Source organism: Pogona vitticeps, chromosome 2 (genome assembly GCF_051106095.1).
Source record: "Pogona vitticeps strain Pit_001003342236 chromosome 2, PviZW2.1, whole genome shotgun sequence".
NCBI lineage: Eukaryota > Metazoa > Chordata > Lepidosauria > Squamata > Agamidae > Pogona > Pogona vitticeps.
Window position 1 is genome coordinate 167,661,379 of NC_135784.1, and position 21,013 is coordinate 167,682,391.

At 44.2% G+C, this 21,013-nt stretch overlaps 1 protein-coding gene across 2 annotated transcripts in view; it reads right to left on the reverse strand.

Annotated features, from left to right (window-relative positions):
- The window catches only part of LOC110074448 (unconventional myosin-Ia), an 81,770-nt gene extending 65,981 nt beyond the window's left edge, over window positions 1–15,789 (reverse strand). Inside the window, exons 1-2 of one of the 2 annotated variants that reach the window (XM_072991140.2) lie at window positions 15,632–15,789; window positions 1,992–2,151 (exon numbers count right to left, since the gene is read on the reverse strand). In XM_072991140.2, the coding sequence (XP_072847241.2) occupies window positions 1,992–2,111 (120 nt within the window). In that variant the 5' untranslated portion in view covers window positions 2,112–2,151; window positions 15,632–15,789. Of the gene's footprint in view, window positions 1–1,991; window positions 6,424–15,631 lie in introns of those variants that run through there. The other variant, XM_072991141.2, reaches the window with a different exon arrangement.
- Window positions 15,790–21,013: the final 5,224 nt, after the last annotated feature.

Sequence of the window (21,013 nt, forward strand, 5' to 3'; positions counted from 1 at the left end):
CAGATGTAATTTGTGCTTAAAGAATAGACATGTTGAAATAAATGGGACATACATGACTCATGCCTAACTTGGGTCCTATTGATTTCAACAGGCCCACTCTTGGTATGTACAATCCTAACTAGCCAAGACAGCCCAAGGCCAGCTGACCTGACACCCGGCGAGGGGATGCTGTGCTAAATCAAAGCCTATCCTGTCCCAGACATGTTGGAAGTTACTTAAAACTTGCCCTTTTGTGCTGGCCTTGTGCCTGCGTCCCATGACTGAAGGGGGCTTAAATATGGAATAACTGTGCTCATTTATCAGGTTGTTATGTGAGCAGATCCCCAGGTCTGCAGACAGAATCCTAAACTCCTAAATTATTGCAGTGGTTCTCAACCCTGGGTAACCCTGATGTTCTTGGACTGCAACTCCCAGAAGCCTTCACCACTTGCTGTGCTGGGTCAGGTTTCTCAGACTTGCCAAGAATACCTGGGTCACCCAAGATCTAGTGCATCTTTGGGTTAGAAATGCATGTTAAGTTTCAAACCAGTACAACCCTGTTTAAAGATAAAACTGCTTCAAACTGGTGTTGTTTTCTCTTCACATAAACCCCTCCCTGTATTCTGTAAATAAAAAGATGATTCTGGTACAAATAAGTTATTAACACATGGCAGTGCAAACACACACACACACACACACACACACACACACACACACGAAATATTAAAGTTCTTTCCTTCAGATTGTGAATTATATTTGTTTACTTCAGACATGCTTGTGAAGCAAAATATTTAAATAAAATAAGCATAAAGCATTTAATTAAACATCTTTTAAAAGACACACATGCACACAGTTATTCAATGACCCCACACTTTCTCACTAGGGTGAGCAGCCCCCTGGATGCAGCTAACTAGTATACTGTTTATCTGATGATGTGAACTATAGTCCAGTTAACACATATAATATCAATAACATCATGGTTCCCAAGCTTAACGGGCCACCTATATTGTTGGACTATAATATAGGGTTCCAGGAATCTCTTGTCATTGCCCATGAGGTTTCTGGGGAATGAAGCCTAACAACATCTGGAGACCCATGACTGGGAACCACTTTTTAAGGCATAAATTTCCTGTTCCGGTCCCAGGGACTAGGCCACATTCAACACACAGTAGAATCTACTTCTGAGTAAACATGTGCAGGCTTGTGTTGCATGTAAAAAATGACCATGCGTCCCACTTTAGAGAAGGTGTTCTCTTCTGGAGGGTCGGGAACCCTTGCCCCTCCAGATGTTTTGGGCAACAACTCCTACAGCTCGTCAAAGGTGGCTGGGATTTCTGGGAGTTGAGATTCAAAATACTGAAAGATCCTCACACCTACCTTGTTTCAACATAACCAATCTATAACTTAGTCTATGCTATGTTATGTGCCTTCAAGTCATAATCAACTTCTTGCCAACCTAAGAACGCTTCCAACGTGAGATACATATTGAATGAGTGGTCTTACCAGTGCCATTCACACACCACACAGTCAGTTCCATAGCCAAATGGGGTTTGAACCCAGGTCTCCTGAGCCCTAGTCTGTCACTCTGTCCACTACATCACACTAGGCATCCAACCTAGTCTAAATCCAATTTAAAAATAAAGATCCTTAGAAGGGAGAGCAGGGCAGGACCTTGGCATCACAGATCCACAGTGAGCATCTGGGCAGTGGACCGAGGACCAGACATACTGGTCCCAGTCTTCCCTACTAAGGTAAAATACATTGTAATATGTCTATTTATATTGTAGTAATTATACTGAACCGTGCATTAATAAATTTACATATGCACATTTTATGCCTTCTTCCTGAGGGGTTTTGATGTATTTTCTGTTTCAACAAAGCCTAAGTAGCCACTAAAATGCCCCATATCATCCCATACTGTTCCTCCTTTCAAATCTCCATCTTCCCACAGTTACGTTTTGTCTGTCCCCCCCCCCCCCCACACACACACACTTTCTTCCCACCCTTCTTACATAGATTTCCTTGTGCTGGAAGCGTTCCTCCAGATTCCTCATCAAGGTGTCTTCTGTCAAGGGGTCCAGCAGCACCAGGTCTCCCAACCCAGTTGTGTCAAGATGAACCATGGCCTCCATGGCTTTGTGGGGGACAGGAATTCCAGACACAAAGGACAGCCTGCAAGTCAACGGGACAAGAAGGTTAAAAGCCGAGAGCCTTGCTAGAGGAACAGGAACCTTCCCAGCATAGTTGATAATGTGTGGCAAACTCTTGGCATGGACCGAAATCAGGTTGACAATAAAGGGCAGTTTTGTATGACAAGAGAGCCCAGTGTGAGTTTTTGGAATAAGAGAGCAGATGTGTAGAAATGTTGCTCTGTATCACAGCTTGATAGATCAGCTATAGATTCTGACACCTTGTGTGTATTTCTGTTTGTTGCAAAATTCAGAGGTTGCATCTCTTTCATCAACTTTGAACTCACTCCCAGTTATTATTTTTTTCTAAAATTCTGTGCTGTCACAAGCAGAACAAAACCAGATCTGTACTATGGTCTGCACGGATGCATCTCTGGAGACTGCTTCTCCTTTTATGTTTCATCATCATATTAATAATCAATCAAAAACACCCTCTCTGTTACATTATTGTGACTTTGCTTCCTGATTACTATGAGAATTTATTATTATTATGGATGGATGGACTGGGGGTTTTGTGTAGCTCCAGATGGTTGTGGCCCATTACTTGCTATCTGTGTTTCCAAAATGGGCAATTGGCCTGCAGTGTTGGTATGGAGATGAATGTTTGCTTGTCAGACTGTGTCTGAGAAACATGTTTTATGCTGTTAGAAAACCAGAGAAAGGTGAACACTGGCAATGCACCTTGGGATGTAACATTTTCTCAAATGTAATGTGGGGCAAATATATTTAAAGAGTTCCTGGCTGCATATATTGCTTGTGCTATGCCTGTGTGTCAGTAATACAGGAAATATTACAAAAGCCTTTTCAGACATTGAAGGTTTGATGAATATGCAAGGTAAAGACAGTGCCACAGCAATAAGCTCCATTCATCTGTCCCATTCCTAGGTGGTTAGGTGCATGCAAGCACAAACAAGAAATGCATGGCAGAGGTCTGAGCCTCCCTCCTTTCTTCCCACATTCACAACCAGGAAGAGTGGCTCAAGCGTTTGCGAAAGGCTCTTACATCTCTTGTAATGATAGTTGCAGTCCAATACATGCACATCTGGGAGTAAGTGCTATTGCATTCTCTCCTTGGGACTTTATTCCACAGAAGCATCAATAGGATCTTATAGAACTGGAGCTCCCAAAGCTAGGTCTCCAGATGTTTTTTTGGATTGCAACTCCTAGATATCCTAGCCAGCACAAGAACCTCTGGGGAACCAGGATTGGGAATCACTGGTATTGAAAACACAGCAGCAAAGATTTATCCGATGGGTTGCTCCTTGGAACAAGAGTGGGCAAATTTTGGCCCTCCAGATGTTTTGTACTTCAATTTCCCAAATCCCCAATCAACTGGATTATAGCAGCTGCAGTCAAAAACATTTAGAGAGCTGGGAGGGGAGAGAGCTTTGCTTTAAATTCTTTACTTCTATTGCAAAACTTTGTGATTATAGTTTTCCTGAGTGATCTCTGTTGTAGTATATACAATGTATATTGTTTTACCCTGTTGTAAATTGTTTCAACTGTTTCAAATTGTTGCTTTATATTGTTTATTTTTTATTATTATTTAACCCTGCAGCAAGATCTTGGGAGATAACGCAGGATTGAAATAATTTATTTAAAAAAACAAATTAAAAATGTATCTACAGTGTGAGAATAACATTTCATACATCCAATGATGTGAGCTCCCATTTATGAAAGCCGATGATGCATTTTTGAATATAAGATGCTATGCCAAACTTTAAGTTCAAAACAAAAGCCAAACAGAGATTCTGAATCTCTACTCTGTGCTCTATAATGAGAAGTAGATGCAAGCAAGATAGGATAATCACAAACCCTGCCTCTTCCCTCCCCACCACCACAGAGATTGGATAGATGACTCTTAGTTCTGTCAGAATTTTGTTCTTTTGGTGAGCAGAGAGTTAAATTTTAATATTGTAATGAAAGTGCAGAGTCACCAATGTAGAGTAAAAGCCAGTGTAATGACCAACAGCATACAGGTGTAACAAGATGATGTAATGCTTGATTGTTAAGAAAGACCAGCTGTAAATGGTGAAATGTGATTGGTTGTTGTGGGTATAAATGTAACAGAGACAGAGCAGACCATTTGCCACTCAGCAGTAAGTCTGGTGGCCATTTACTTCTATATCATTGCTCTGAATGTTGTAATGCCAAATGTATCTTGCCATGTATATATGTTTAGCCATATCCAATATACTATATTATAATCACTAAGGACTCTCTCATGTTGTTTTGTCCCATGTCTAAGTCTCTTACTTTGCTAAATTTAAGTGGGAGGAATGGAAGCAGTCTGATAAGAGACTCTGTATAACTAGTGTCCTTAGTTTTCAAGGCTTGTCTTTTAAACAGAGTGCTCTTGCCAAGCTTCTCATTTCAACTGGACTCTTAAGAAGTTTTTTTCAGGCCAGAGCCTCATTAAGCCTCTGGGGTTTTGGCCCCACGCCAACAGGTTCACAGCCAACTTTACAATTCCATTAATCTACGAAAGAAGCAATTGAGTGAAATGTAGGGAAGACCAAAGGTTGGCCTGCTCAGATATGCTTTAGGAGGAGATGGTGTGGCTCTTCTGCTTCCACCACCAATGCTTTCTATGACTGTTCTTGGCTGCCCAACATCCTGCTCTGAACCACCAGAGTTCTTGCAGCTCCGAGGAGTTCTTCAAAATGATGTCTAACCCCTCCTGTCATTGCTCAGTTCCACATCCCTGGCCAGGATCCTGTTGCACTACCTGCTTGCGGAAGAGCTGCTACGTTAGCATTCCCCTCTCTCTGACAAGCCCTTTGTTGCATGCCTGGTCTCACACTAATTGTGAGACTGATGGACCAGCCGCTTGTGTGCTTGGTGATGCAACAAGGGGCCAGCTGTTGCTGGGGAAGCTTATGCTATTTCCCTTATCCTCTGAACAGGAGACGAGCACTAGAGTATTGAAGAGGCAGTCTGGGACACTATCCTGTGTTGCTCATCTACGGTATCTGCCTCAGAGCCCAACGACGAGATTTACCATGCCGGCCTTTGTAGATACATAAATTGCAAACAGAAGCCCACTCTGCCATTAAGGTTCCTCTACTTGGGCATAGGTCTCATTAAAATTCATAGAATAGGATCCAGCAGCATCTGGCACCCATCATGGCTGATCAGGTAGAGGAAGGGGGAGCAGTTCATTCCAGTTTCTCTCTTCCTTTTCCTCCCCTCTCACATACAGCTAGTGAAACTGAAACTTCAGCAGGAGGGGAATCCAGGTAGGCCTCTGACACCATCTGTCTCTAGTAAAGAGGTAGGGAAGAAGGAGCTTGCTAGGGTAGCTTAATGCTGAGATGGGGGTACTGGCCTATCTGTCCCAGGGTACTAGACACTACTGGAAGGATTCAGCTGTACAGATCCTGCTTGTTATCAGAGTCCATAGTCTGAACTGCCCTTTTGTCTTCTTTGTGCATCCGGGCATAGAATGAGCCTCCATGAATGTTTCTGAAGCTTTTAAAAAATAGCTAGAAAAATCTGTTTTACCTAAGAGTTAAGTTCACCCAACAGGAAGAGAACAAGTGCGGCTGTCAAGGAGTGGCCAGGATTGCTCTCTTATACTACTTATCCATTCACTTGGGCTTTACTTCTGAGTAATCATGTAAGGCATTGTCTAGAATTTTAAATGATCCAATTGGACTTCTTACTCTTATTATCCCTATTATAATAAACGATACTGTATTTTCATACATGCATCTCTCTCCAGTTTAATCTGCTCTGGGGATGGGTTGGTTTGATCTTTTTTCTGGTGATCAGATGATGTAATTGTCGGAGAGAACCAAATGGTCCTCAGAGCATTCCTACCTACACCCTTCTAAGCCCCTTTAAGGGATTTCTTCTTCTTCATCATCATCATCATCATCATCTTCTTCTGTAGGTTGGACCACTCTAGTTGGTTGGATAACTTGGTGGTTTAGGTATCTTTTTAGGGAGCCTGACACTGGGAGTACAATTCTCCCATTTGCCTTCTCTGAGTAGAGCCAGCCAGTGTGGCCTTGGGCAAACTGCACAATCCCAGGGCATCCCCAGAAGAAGGGAATGGGAAATATACTTCTGTGTATTCTCTAAATGGGAAAGCCTAAAAAGGGTCACTGTAAGTCAGAAGTGACTTGATGGCACACATTTATTATTAGGATCACCCTGGTTTTGTCCATTTCCAGCACGTGGTCGCTAGAAACAGGCCAAAAGTAAGCCTTGCAGTTGTCAAAGCTGTCAAGGGCCCTTCAACTGTCAATTTACCATAGTGTAAAGTGACTTAACAAAGTATTAGAGCTGAGGCTCCAATACTGTGGCCATCTCATGAGAAGAGAAGACTCCCTGGAAAAGCCCCTGATGTTGGGGAAAGTGTGAAGGCAAGAGGAGAAGGGGATGACAGAGAACGAGATGGATGGACAGTGTCATCAAAGCAACCAACATGAATTTGACCCAAATCCGGGAGGCAGTGGATGACAGGAGGGCCTGGCGTGCTCTGGTCCATGGGGTCACGAAGAGTCGACCATGAATTAAAGACTAAACAACAAAGTGATTTAATAAGCAAACTTAACTCTTCCTCTGTTCCTTGGCAGAGGAGCAGAGGAAGTGATTTTTTTTTTAAGTGACTGTCACTAACAATTGCTGATGCAACGCCTCAGTTATCCATCTGTTTCAACTGGCCGTTTAAGACCAGGCAAAGAAAAATATATTGTTTAATTTTTTTTACAAGTGATGCATTTGCATCATCCACAGTCTGTTATATTCTTTAAGAATATTTTGCCAAGCCTGGAGAGACCAGCCTGCCCACTGCATGCAGCCAGTAATCATGTGGGAAGGTTGCTGCCAGATTCACACTGAGCCCAAGCCCCAGTTGCAAACCAGGTACGTAGGCAGACAGGAAGGCAACGAAGGAAGTGGAAGGTGTGGCAGCCATGAGAGGCAGAGATCTGGGCAGTGACTCCACATGGAGAGGCAGTGGCAGCAGGACCACAAGGGTGCGTGGGCTGAGGGAAAATGTGCCAGTTGGAGCCAGGGAGATCCAGCCAGATCCCAATGCCCACAGCCAAGAGAATTCAAGGAAAGGAAGGAGGGAGGGAGAAGGGGTACATTCCACAGTCCTTCACCTTTTGGGTACACCCCCCCCCTCAGTTTGAGGCTCTTTTCTTTCACAGCTGGAAGGCTCTCATCCAGACTGTACTTGGAGGTGGCATCACTCTGGGCTTGGATATTGGTGGTGGTGGTGGTGGTTGAGGGAAGGTTTGATCCTTTTCTCCAGCTAATCTCTTCCCCTTGTCAAATTCCACATGGCTGCAGCAAAGCAATGGAAAGGGAAAATCCTTTTGCCGAGAAGCATAAGTGATAGTAAAGGTTCCCCTTGACATTTAGTCCAGTTGTGTTTAACTCTAGGGGGTGGTGTTCATCCCCGTCTCCAAGCCGTAGAGCCAGCATTTGTCCATAGAGAGTTTCTGTGATCACATGGCCAGCGTGACTAGACACGGAACACCATTACCTTCCCACCGAGGTGGTACCTATTTATCTACTTGTGTTTGCATGCTTTCAAACTGCTATGTTGGCAGGAGCTGGGACAAGCGATGGGCGCTCACCCTGCTGCACGACTACTGATCTTCCAATCTTGCAGCACAGAGGCTTCTGCAATTTAACCTGCAGTGCCACCATGTCCCTATTTGGTCTGGCTACAAATGATAGCAGCTGGACCAAATAGGGTTGCTTGATCATCGAGGTGCGATGTGCCATTTGGATGCAAAAACTGCACAAAATGGCATATTACACTTCTACCTGACCCAAAGTGATTCTATTTAACTCACACCAGCCTGCTCCAAAAGAGATAGTGTGTAGACAGACAATATCATTAAAATCAGCCTTTTACCTGCACTACCATCTTCAGTCATTAGGTGACAGATCTTCTTTGAATGAATAACAGAATGTTACTACAGAAACATTGTGGCACATTAAAGGCTAGTTGCTATATTATAATGTGAACTTTCATGGATTAAATCCACTTTTTCAGGTGCCCCATAGTTTTTGTCTCTTGATTTTGGTTTCAGGATTCCCACCCACTCCTCTCCCCCCCCCTTTTTTTTGCCTGATATGCTTGCCCCAACTAACACAACTACTTCATGAAAGCTGTTTAATAGAACAACTCTCTGGTCGGAGAACAATTTGGCCGTATAACTGACAGCCAGGATTTGCATACAGTGTCACCTGTATCAATTAGAATGTTTTTCCAGTCATGGCTTTGACCATCCTAGACAGAAGCAGCCTAGATCATCTTCCTATGGTTTTGGTTACTTATCTGCTTTGGTTGATGCTCACAGCTGTCGTTGCCTGCTTTGTGACACTGCGCAGATTCTGATTTTCTGCCAAATTGCCCTTCAATGGCAGTAGGATCAAGAGAAGACCCCCACCCTTTCAGGACTTAGAAGATCTCAGAGATTGGTGGGGACATGAGGACAGCTCTCCTTCCTTGAAGGGGAGAAAGAACCTTTGACCTCACTTTGTGGGTAGTCATGGAATTGGTGCTCTCAGGACATTGCTTGTCAGGAGTGACAGACATACTCTCTTGACTATGCCCATTGCCGAGAAGCATCAGCAGTTCAAAGAAGAGACACCCAACAGACATTCTCCAAGAAGTTCCATCACCCAGAGATACCTTGCCTTTGACTAATCTACTTTGGGAGTTTGAACCTCAAATTTCATACTCCTGGTTTAGCACTCTGACTCAGGCTTTATAAAATGTTGGGGGATTCTGGGAGCTATAGTCCAAAGGAAGGGTGCCCAGCTGCTTTCCAGCCTCGACACCACAATAGTGAACCTACATGAAACTGACATGCCAGCATTTCACCAAATGCTGGGAAAACCAACATCTTTTTCGTTTTTGAGAACGTGCCTCTTAAGCACACTGAATAGTAATAACTAAACCTCGAAGAACCCTTCCAGTTGTGATTATGCTTCTCCTTAAGATGTATTTAGAACAATTTCATTGAATAATGGCAGTAGAGGAGAGGGGGCGACAGCTGTGTTGATTAGAAAACCGTTCCACTGTCCTCCTCTGTGGCGGCCATAAGATAATGGCTCCATCGCCCACATGGCAAGAAAAGCAGAATCAGAGTCCTTCCTGCAGCAAAGTGCTCTAACCACCACACCACACTGTCTGGAAGAGAAGAAGAAAGTACTTCCACGATACTCCAGGAGTACTGGCTTTGAGCAACTCTAGCCCAGGTTCTCTTCAGAGTGTGGCTCTCCATAAGGCGCACACAACACTTATTTACCTTTCTGCCTCTACTAGGAGGCATTTTAAATGAGCTGGGAATTACACAAGTTACAAAGGACAAATCACAGCATTCAATAAATTCAACTACCTGAACACCCTTTTTAACAAGCCAGGGTAATGACCGTGCTAACAGGAACCTCTCCGTCAGTGCTGCTGATGCAGCTGTATCAGACCTGCTCGCTGAGTCTTTTCTTAGGTAAACAGCAATCTCCTATCTCAGAGAGCATCTAAATCATTTCTAAAGTGAGGCTTGCATGAAGATTGTCAGACAATGCCAAGAAAAAGAGACTTCCTTAGCCCCCACTCTCTGTTTTACACTCAGGCAACAACCTGACTATCACAGGTGTAATACTACAATGTCAGGTATACTCCATTTTTTAAAATACATCTTCAGCAACCACTTCAGCGAACACGGCTATGTACCACAGAATCCGTGGACTTGCAGTTTAGTGAAGTATGTAGAAATTGCTGCTAAAGAGCTTGAGTGCACTTCCATTAGCTACAGGACCAGACCTCTCTAGCAGAGAAATCTCAGTCCCTCACCAAACTACAAATCCCATGATTCCTTAGGATGGAGCCATGGCTATTAAAGTGGGACCGAAGCACCCTAATAACTGTATCCTGCCCATTCTCTCCTCTTCCTCTCTCACACAGAGTTCAGTTGCCAAAATTTCATTTCATAAGGAAGATGATGAGAGAGGTGTTCCTTAACTATTTATTTTCCTATCATTTTGTCACCTCCAAAATAAACAAGCACATACCAATACACCCTACTAGCAAAGAAAAAAAACCATAACTTTTACACTGCAGTCTGACCCCTTGGGTTGCATTTTTTTTATTTTATTTTGAGTACAGAGGGGAAATGGGGAAACTAAATATACATTGAGCCTTAGTCCTACTGCATTCAATATTTTACATTATTTTAGAGTCATTGTTTTTTATTAGTTATTTTATTTTTAAATATTATGCTTTTTGTGTTTTTTTTTTTAATTGAGTTGTTGTGTATTTTGCATTATTGTGATTTGTTTGCTGCCTAGAGTAGTAACTCTGCCACTATTTGGGCAGGATACACAAACAAACAAACAAATACAGTAGTCCTAAATCTGAAAGATGTAGAGGACCTTAAAATACAGAACTGGGGGGAAAAACTAGAAGGAGAGAACCTGAAGCACTTCAAATCTGTACCAGAATTGAGCATACATTTCTACAACATGCTTTACATTTTTAGCTTTTTAAGCATTTAGACACTTCATTTCTTTTTGTATGAAATAGTGCTGAGTTTGGTAAGTCGATCTTTTTCACATTGCTATCTCAAGATTCAAAATGGGAACTTATTGTAAGTACGGTAAATCTCTAAACAGCAAGAAGCTAACAAAACGGGAGAGGGGAGAAGGATTTTTTTTAAAAAAAAAAAGCTGGATACTCATCAAAGGGTTAAATATAGAAGTGACAATATGGTGTGTTTTTTAATAAATGGGAGACAAATGTAAACCTAGAGAGAAAATGTTCAGATGTGTAAATGAGAGAGAAGAACAGGGGGGAAATATGTAGTGGGGACACCTGTATGTGTACGCTGCAGGATCTCATCTGCACAAATAAAATACTGTAACTCTCTTGTCACCTCCACAAAGGTTGGTTTCCGAATTAACCATGTTCCAATCTATAAATCTGGATCCAGACTTTATATTGCAATGCAAAGCAACCTGGGTTGAGACAATTTTGATGCTGGGGGATGGGGAGAAAATTTGGCAGTTCGTGTGTGGTTTACGTTTAAGCCTCCCTCTCTGCTGTTCTATTCTTCATATTTATAACAGGCCTGCCAATGACAGAAGTCTTCCTTTAATTTGTCCCGCATCCAGGTGTTCTCCCAGGAGGAGGAAATCTTGCCATTATACACCTTTCCTTTTCCTTTAATACAAACGGATCTTGCTCTGCCCCAGTGTTGACCGAAAACAATGGGTGACAGTGCTTCACACCACATGGTTTGTCAACCTCCTTTTATATTAGAAAAGTTAACTCCTTCTTCAGCTGGAACATCCTCTGTCCCTTCTAAATCTTTCAGTGATTTTGAATGCCAAATTCTGCCCAAACATTGAAGCCATCCAATTTATCAATGTAATTTTTTGCATGGCAGGATAGTCCCACAAAGTTGGCGTGGTGTAACTGGACTCAAGGGGCATAATTTGTAAAATAAGAGGTGGTCTCTCACAAGGATAATTCTGTGCCTTTAGTGAAAAGCTAAAGGCACAGAATGAGGGGAAAGTTCCACCAGTTTCCTTCCTCCAGTTGGTCCCTGTTGGTCACAGATTATCATGGGGCTTATTGCACTCATATCCAAACCCTCATTTAAAATGCCACTTCTATAAAAACTGCTTCTGGTTAGGAAATCTTTGAATGCCTTTTAAAAGTATGAAGGAGAACGTGCTTCCCTGTTGGAACAGAACTTCTCTTCTGTAGTTTGGGGTGGTAGGTTCACAGAAAACATGAACTGAAAACGTCTGATGGGAGACCACAACCGGGAGATGAACCTTTTCCAGTAAGAGCCAAAATGCTAAATTATAGCTATCACAGCAAACAAACAAACATAACAGCCCCAGAAGGGGACAACTGCCCCCCCCCCTAATAAAAATAACAGATTTTGTCTGCTTTGGAACCAAGGAAAGCCTAGCATTACCTGGATAAAAGAAAAATACTGAAACAGGTCAGCATTGAAACAGGCAAAAATGCTCAATCTCAGAAATACTTCTGTGGAGTGTTTTTGTCTTCCTGTGAAACAGCCACAGTGGAATCTTATGCAGTCTTTTCTCAAAAGTAATCTCCAGTGCGTACAGTAGGACTTACTCTTGAGAAAGCTCACATAAAATTACAGCTGGAAGGTGTCTCTCAACCCATCTAGCAATACTAATAAGAGGTGCAGCAGGTGTATATTTAACAGGACAAATGGGGACCTATAACAAAATGTGCAGGATGCTCATCCTTAAATTCAGAGTCTCCTCTGAGACACTACTCTTCATCCCACCCGCCCCACATTTTTCCCATTGCCAACTAACATTTGACATTCCCTACTCAGCATGAACCCACCTCCGTGGGCTGTTTTGGAGAAGGAGGGCAGTTTTTCCCTAAGCAGCTGTTGCAACATTTTCCCCCTGTATGTTTGCCAGCCCTGGGTTTCTCCTACACATGTGGATCCTGTCCTTTTGTTCCCTTGCCACTGGCTTGCTTCACTTGAGTTCACTCTTGCAGCGAGTGATCATCAGCAATCTAACATGTATTCAGATCACTGACTCATGTAGCCCCGCGCTGTCCATTTTCAGTGGCAGCTGCTGTCTAGGGTAGAGGTAGGGTGTGTGTGGCCTTTGAGATGCTTTTTTGGACTCTGAGTCCCATCATCCCTCACTATTGGCTGTGGTGGCTATTCCCTACCTGGCTGTAAAGGCTTAGCCTGTAGCCTGAGATCCTTTTGGCTGGCAAAACTAGGGACTGAAGCCCAAAATTTTAACACAAATATATATACTCTCTTAGCTCACATACACCCGAAGGAGGTGTAAGGAAGAGGTTTCTGAGTGATTTATGGCTAAAACATAGAGATACCAAAGCAGACTCCAAGCAGCCCCCATTTCCTCAAACTATGTTCCAAGTACAGCATCTATATAGATAATAATAGGAACTATAATCAAATACCTTGTTGTTAAGATCAAGAGTTCAGCACACCATCAGCTACTTTAAAATACACATACACACATATGAAATAAAAGCTCCACCCCCTTGTTTTATAGCACCCCATAAAAGATCCAGCCTTCACCTTTGTCTTGGAAGGCTGCCCGTGGACTCTGCACTAAGACCATAAAACCTCAATTACTTTATCAGCTGAGCTCCAATCAAGTCGATACCTGAAAGGAGCCATCTTTGTCAACAACCATATCTTCAGGGGGCAGGGGCAGGATGAGGAAGTACTTCCCTGGCCTCAGGAGCCCATGTAAGCTGTGCAAGTTTAAATGGCTGCATAACTTCAAAGTATTTGAGGAAGGGGTTATATTCCACCCAAGCACATGTTTAATAAAGGTAAAATAGTGGTATTCTTAAAAGGATCATGCTACTCTTTGCTGCTTCTTTTTTTCAAGCTGAAAACATCTGGGTGGCTGCTGGGGTGGGCAAAGTCCTGTCTATGGCTGGAAAAAAAGTACCTCTGTATGGGAAAGACACACTGTGACTCTAGCGCTCCTGGACCCCTGGCTTCAATTCTCTTTCGCTCCAGTGGCCACCATGTGTTGCTGGAGAAACAAGCAGGATCACAAAATAAAACAAACCATTGACCCTTCTAGCACAGAACTATCTTTTCTGATAGGCTTTCTCCAGCAGGGAATTTAACATGTCCCTTGAAAGAGACTTTGTCCACATACAAACCACGTGTTCTGCGGCTGATTTCTGGTCCCTCCCACGTGTTTCTCAGGATGGGTACTTGATTAATTTTAGCCGTGTTTGATAAAGATCAGTGGAGACACAAAATGTCCACGAGCTCGCATCAGGTCCCCTAGAGCAGTGGTTCTTAACCTTGGGTTACTCAGGAGTTTTGGACTGCAACTCCCAGAAGCCTTCACCACCAACTGTGCTGGTTGGGGTTTCTGGGAGTTGCAGTTCAAAAACATCCGAGTAACAAAGGTTAAGAACCACTGCCCTAGAGCAGTGGTCAGGGAACAGGGGTAAATTACCCCAAATGGGGTAAAAATGAAAATCCTGGGGGTAATGAGGACGTGACCCTAACCCCTTTCCTTCCTCCTCCTCCTCTGCCCAGAGGGGGGGAACCCAGCTGTCCGATCGCCCCCTTCCCATCCCTTTCTCCGGCCCGGCTGCAACTGAGCTACGACTGCTGGCGACTGGCGATGGGCCCCGGCCGGCAGCGTAGGGTAGCCGAGGCGGCGGCGGCAGCGAGGCCAGGGCAAGTGGCCGAAGCACCCCGGCAAGGAGGAGCCTGTCCTTCCAGTACCTGGCAGAGGTGGACTGAGGTGGAGGGGGGCGGGCACAGCCACGACAGCAGCCCGGGCCAGGCTCAGCCTCCTGGTGCCAGGAGGCCTCCGCCCCATGCCCCGTCCCCGTAGGAGCCCATCAGGCAGCAGCGGCGCTCGCCCAGCCACGCGCCTTCCTTCGGTGCTGCCTCCGCACTGGCTGGCCGGGCCTGGTGGAGCCTCTCGCCCTCTGTGTGGCAGCTATCACGGCACTTCGACAGCAAGGGCCGTGGGAGCCCCAATGTCAAAGCCCGACACAGCTGCCCCGGCGAGCAGCTGCCAGAGCCGGTGCCCATACTGGAGGGAGGGTTGGCATTGGGCACCCCCAGTGGGCAACCCACCTGCTGCTCTTCAGTGGCCGCCCAGGAGCCGCCCGTCAGTGGAGAAGGGGAGCTGCCCCCATGGGGCCAAGGACTGAGTGCAACCCCACGAGGTGGCGGCGGCAGAGGTGGCGGCCTGTGCACGGGCGGTGAGGCTCATAACTCTCTTATAACCCATGACCTAACCATCCTGGGTCTCCACCGAAGAAGGGAATCTTCATCTAGCAGTACTGACAATAATACCACTGCCTCTGGCAACACGTAGAGTGATAGAGCGCTTTATCCAGCACCACCATAGAACCTTGGGACATCCCTATGCACTTAAAATCAACTGCGAGAGCTTCAATGTGACACAGCAGTTGCACAGAGAGAAATTCCCTCTCCCACCACCACTCCGCCTCCCTCCCCCACACACATCCACTTTTCTTAAATTTCTGTGTACTGAATTGTAGAAGAAATTGTCTTCATCTTATCAAAGTGTCTCCACACACAGATGCTGTGTCTCCTCAGGAAGCTTTGGAGAGGAGGCGGACAAGAAGTAGGCGACGGAACATGTTTTTGACGCTTCCTCTTGAAATAAAAATAAAAAGATGTAATTTACATTGGGATTTCCTACAGACGGCAGCTGTCTCCCCAAAGGAATGAGGTGATTGGTTTATGTAACAATACGGAAAAGCTCTCTGCCCAGAAAACAAACATTTCAAGGATGTCTGTCTTTGTATTTGATAGAGGGGAAGAAAAGCACTCTCAGAGCCTGGGGAGAGCAGCAGAAGGGTGTTCATAGGTGTGCCAGAATGAAGCAGGCAGGCAAGGAGGCAGGCAAGGTGAAGAAAATGCCAAGGCAGGGTCAGTACTCACCACCTGTGAACAAAGAGGCCAATAGATCTACGGTCATGGACGGAATTCTCCACCAGCCGAGCCCCGGGCAGGGTCCAAGAGAACAAGGAAGCAAACCTTGCTCAGCAGGAGCTGTCCATGGTTTGTGTGTGCCGAATGGCCCTCTCTAAAGAGCAGCCCTTTCAGCCCCACCCACTTCCTCCTTGCATTGCCTGCCACCCCCTTCCGACCTCCCCCTTTCCCCCCCCCTTTGGAACCCTGCAGGGCTCCAAAGTCAAGAAAGTTAATCATTACATCCTAGCAAAGTATATATCAGTCTGAGAGATGGATGCATGGTGTGTGTAAGAGGAGGGCTTATATCTGGTAGGACTCATGATAGAACAGTGTATCTGTATTCACATAAAAACACCTTGTACACACACACACACACACAGAGAGAGAGAGAGAGAGAGAGAGAGAGAGAGAGAGAGAGAGAGAGAGAGAGAGATAATACTAGTGAGGGCCAGACTACCCAGCCTAAGGGGGTGTGGCCTGGTTTTAAGACTCACCACAGTGACATTGCCATTCTAAAGATGCTGGTAAAGATTATTGAGCTAGAGCTAGTGTGGTGTACTGAGTAGAGTGATGGATTTGGGAAGTTGAGGTCCTATGCCAGACTTCGGCAAAGTGCAGCCTGAGGGCCACATACGGCCTGTGAGCTGCTCCTGTGCGGCCCACAGACAGTTTTGAACATCAAAACCATTTATAGCTTTTGTCTAAAGTTGATCAGTTGCTTATCTTCAAAGGTAAAGGTAAAGGTTCCCCTTGACATTTTTAGTCCAGTTGTGTCTGACTCTAGGGGGCGGTGCTCATCCCGTTTTCAAGCCATTAACACACCACAAAAACCCTCTTTAGTATTTGTGAAGATTAACAAGTTTAAAATAAAAACAATCATAACATCACTGTTTTATTTTATTTTTAAGTAAAGTTGGTTCGGCCCCCGAACACCGTTCAGATTTTTCATGTGCCCCCCCTATAAAAATTAATTGCCCACCCCTGTCCTATGCCCTATGGAGCCACAAAAAAAAAAAAAAAAAAAAAAAAAAAAAAAAAACCAGCTGACCTTGGGCCAGTCATTTTCACTTACTCTGATCTACCCATTTTATCATAGGGGGATAACATGGGGAAGGTGGTACATAATATGGTTTATTGGACAGCGTGTTGGGTCAGGACTCAAGGGACCCGGGCTCAAATCTCTGCTAGGCCACGGAAAGTTACAATGTGGTGGCAGGGGTACTAGTCAAATCACTCCTGAAATATCTCATTTATCTTCAAAACCCTATTAGGATAATTATTAGTCCAATTTGACTTGACAGCACATAGCATATCACATGGGGAGGAAGAGAGCCTGCATATACCACGCTGAGCTCATTGCAAGAAAGGTGGGGGCATGCATGTAAGTTAGGAGGAAGAACAGAAAGTCTGTTGGTAATCACACTACCATGGCCCCTTCACACAGGAATGCGATATACTGCAGATTTCTTTAAAAGCCAGAAGCGTCTGCAACACCATCCTTAAAATAATTAAGACTCTCCACCTCCAAGGACAGGAAGATACATACCTCTCTCCTTCCCTCTCTCTTCCTTGTTTGCTTTGTAGGGTTGGGATGGGGGTGAAGTTGTATCTATATACATTTTTTATGCTGGCTGGATAGCTCAGTGAGTTAGACCTCTTGCTGTAGAGCCAGAGCTTGGGCATTCCATTCCCCACTGGGCATCCCAGAAGAGAAAGCCTGTTCCAGTGGAAACCAGCGGCAAACATCATTGTAAGTGTACACTAACTTTCAACAGTCGGTTCACTGTTCTGCTCCCCTCCTCCCCTTCCACCTCCCCATTATTCTTTTATTAACAAGAATAGACTCAACCCTTGGTTTTCTCCGTAAACAAGGAAGCAGGAAATAGTGACAAAATGCTACAGTCATGCACAGGAGACCTGTTTTAGAACTAACATCCGGGCAGCAGCTTTAAAAATCAGCAAACCAAAAGGAAGGGAAAAAATCAGCTGTGGAGCTATTAGAAAATAAGTTTTAAAAAAAAAACAGCCACAGTTGTTTTTACTCCTTGAGCATGGATTTCACGAACAAATGGACGTCTCCGTATTTCCCATCAGGTGTGCCCAAATTTCAGCTTTCAGAGTGGCCTGGAGTATTCCACAGTGTTCTGAAGGAAACTATGGCCTCATTCCCATATTATATGCATGAAGGGGGCTCTGCACTTTGAAAGGGCATTAAGGCCAACACTGCTGGCATGTCCTTTTGGCTAAACAGAGAGACGGTAAGATACCATCTTTCCCATGTTCCACCACTGCTATGCCAGGTCCACCTTCCACAATCTGACGCCTTGCTGTAGTTTATTATTACAACTCTTATGAGCCCCAGGTAACACAGTCAATAGTCAGGAACGATGGGATGGCATAGCCCAAAAACATCCCGATGAAATCGACTTTCAAATTTATCCAGCAAGCTTAAAACCACAGGGGGAGATTTAAACCACTTCTACTCAGTTCAGGGGAAAGCAATCACATCACAGATACGCTGTCCTCTTTCTTTTGTATTCTCCAATGTCTTTCTGACTTAGCCTCAGGTGCCAGCTTCAAAGCCTGCCTTAAGTGGTGCCAACCATCAGCCTTTATGGAGGCATAGATTGCTTCTTATTCCTTCCTTTCTCGGCAACCCCACGATTACCAAGGTAGGCAATGTGTCCTGGGGGTTGAGGTGGAGAGGGAGTAGGCCAGTCAGCAGTGGCCCATGGTGTCTGGAGCTCAAGAACAGAAGCTAAAATGAATCAAACCCAAATGCTTTCCCTCTGCATATACCTATTCACCATTCCCAAGGGTGATATTTCTACATACGTCTTTGTAATGATGTGACATTTGTTGGAAATGAGTGATCCTGGTTTTCACAAAAGCTGTCCTGTCTGGGGCCTTTGGACAGGTTTGTGCAAGCGAGATCCATACTACTGCCAAATAGCATAACACACGGTTGTAGTTATTAAGTGGAAAAGGGCTCATAACTAGAAGTGTGCAGATTGGTGCTTTTGGACTACATCCCCCAAAATTCCCTAAGCAGTATAGTTGCCTGGGGAATTCTGGGAGCTCTGATTTACATTTGTTGTTGTTCTTTAGTCATTTAGTCATGTCTGACTCTTCATAACCCCATGGACCAGAGCACACCAAGCCCTCCTATCTTCCACTGCCTCCCGGATATGGGTCAAATTCATGTGATATTGTCCAACCATTCAGTGACATTGTCCAACCATCTCGTCCTCTGTCATCCCCTTCTCCTCTTGCCTTCACACTTTCCCAACATCAGCGTCTTTTTCAGGGAGTCTTCTCTTCTCATGAGATGGCCAAAGTATTGGAGCCTCAGCTTCAGGATCTGTCCTTCAAGTGAGCATTCAGGGTTGATTTCCTTTAGAATTGATAGGTTTGTTCTCTTTGCAGTCCAGGGGATTCTCAAGAGTCTCCTCCAGCACCACAATTCAAAAGCATCAATTCTTCGGTGGTCAGCTTTCTTTATGGTCCAGTTCTCACTCTCATACATCACTACAGGAAAAACCATAGCTTTGACTATGTGGACTTTTGTTGGCAAGGTGATGATGTCTCTGCTTTTTAAGATGCTGTCAAGGTTTGTCATCGCTTTCCTCCCAAGAAGCAGGCGTCTTTTAATTTTATGGCTGCTGTCCTCATCTGCAGTGATCATGGAGCCCAAGAAAGTAAAATCTTTTACTGCCTCCATATCTTCCCCTTCTATTTGCCAGGAGGAGATGGGACCAGTGGCCATGATCTTAGGGTTTTTTTTTATGTTGAGCTTCAGACCTTTTTTTGCACTCTCCTCCTTCACCGTCATTCCTCCTCACTTTCTGCCATCAGAGTGGTATCATCTGCATATCGGAGGTTGTTGAATTCTTCCGGCAATCTTAATTCCAGTTTGGGATTCCTCCAGTCCAGCCTTTCGCATGATGTATTCTGCATAGAAGTTAAATAAGCAGGGGGATAATATACAGCCTTGTCGTACTCCTTTCCCAATTTTGAACCAATCAATTGTTCTATATCCAGTTCTAATTGTTGCTCCTTGTCCAAGTATAGATTTCTCAGGAGATAGATAAGGTGGTCAGGCACTCCCATTTCTTTAAGGACTTGCCATAGTTTGCTGTGGTCCACACAGTCAAAGGCTTTTGCATAGTCAATGAACAAAGTTCTTCAGGCACTCTGTCCACCAAATCTAGTTCCTTAAATCTGTTCTTCACTTTCACTGTGTATTCATAAGGGATTTGGTTTAGATTATACCTGACTAGCACAGTGGTTTTTCTTATTCTCTTCAATTTAAGCTTGAATTTTGTTATGAGCAGCTGATGATTGGAGCCACAATCAGCTCCAGGTCCTGTTTTTGCTGACTGTATAGAGCTTCTCCATCTTTGGCTGCAGAGAACATAAGAAATCTAACTTCGGTATTGCCCATCTGGTGATTTCCATGTGTAGAGTCGCCTCTTGTGTTGTTGAAAAAGAGTGTTTGTGATGACCAGCTTGTTCTCATCACAAAACTCTATTAGCCTTTGCCCTGCTTCATTCTGAACTCCAAGGCCAATGTTGTTCCCTGTTGTTCCTTTTATCTCCTGACTCCCTACTTTAGCATTCCAATCCCCTATAATGAGAAGAACATCTTCTTGCCTGAAGTAGTAATAGATTATTGAAATTTGTTCTTTTTTACTATAATTCCCAGAATTAACCAGCAGTTATAATGCCTGGGAAATTCTAGGTATTCTAGTCCAAAAACACCTCCAGTTGATCCCATAACTCTTTTTTTCCTAATTATTAGCATGACAACTGCACTGAAATGAAAATGTGCACTTGTTACCCACCCAACCCTTGCTTCTCTTCACCTGAGATCTGCCTTCCACTAGTACCTGCTGCCCACCTGCACTTTTCCATTACAAGGAGGTTGGTGCCATACAGGGCAAACCCTGATTCTCATTTATTTCAGTAACCATGGCCAGACTCCTATTGATGTTTGCATAACTTGCCACAGCTAATTGCAGTTAATTAAAAAGTCACCAGGGTTTGTCTCAGTCACATGATTGGTCACACACCTAAATGTACTATTACTGAAACAAACTCAGCACCTCACCAACTAGCTGCAGCTTGCCATGGAAGTTACACAAAGCTTATGTGAACACCTTTAAGGTTCTGGGCAATGATACAAAAAGCTGCATTTTTTATAGAGCAGGCATATGAAAATCTGTTCAGTTTGGCTTTCTCCTACATCTCCATTTTGCAGATTTTGGTAAAGTCTGATTTTAGAAGCCACACTGAAGTGAAAGTCTTCCAGCAAATTTCTTTGTTTCATTTTCTTCTTCATTGCAGTTT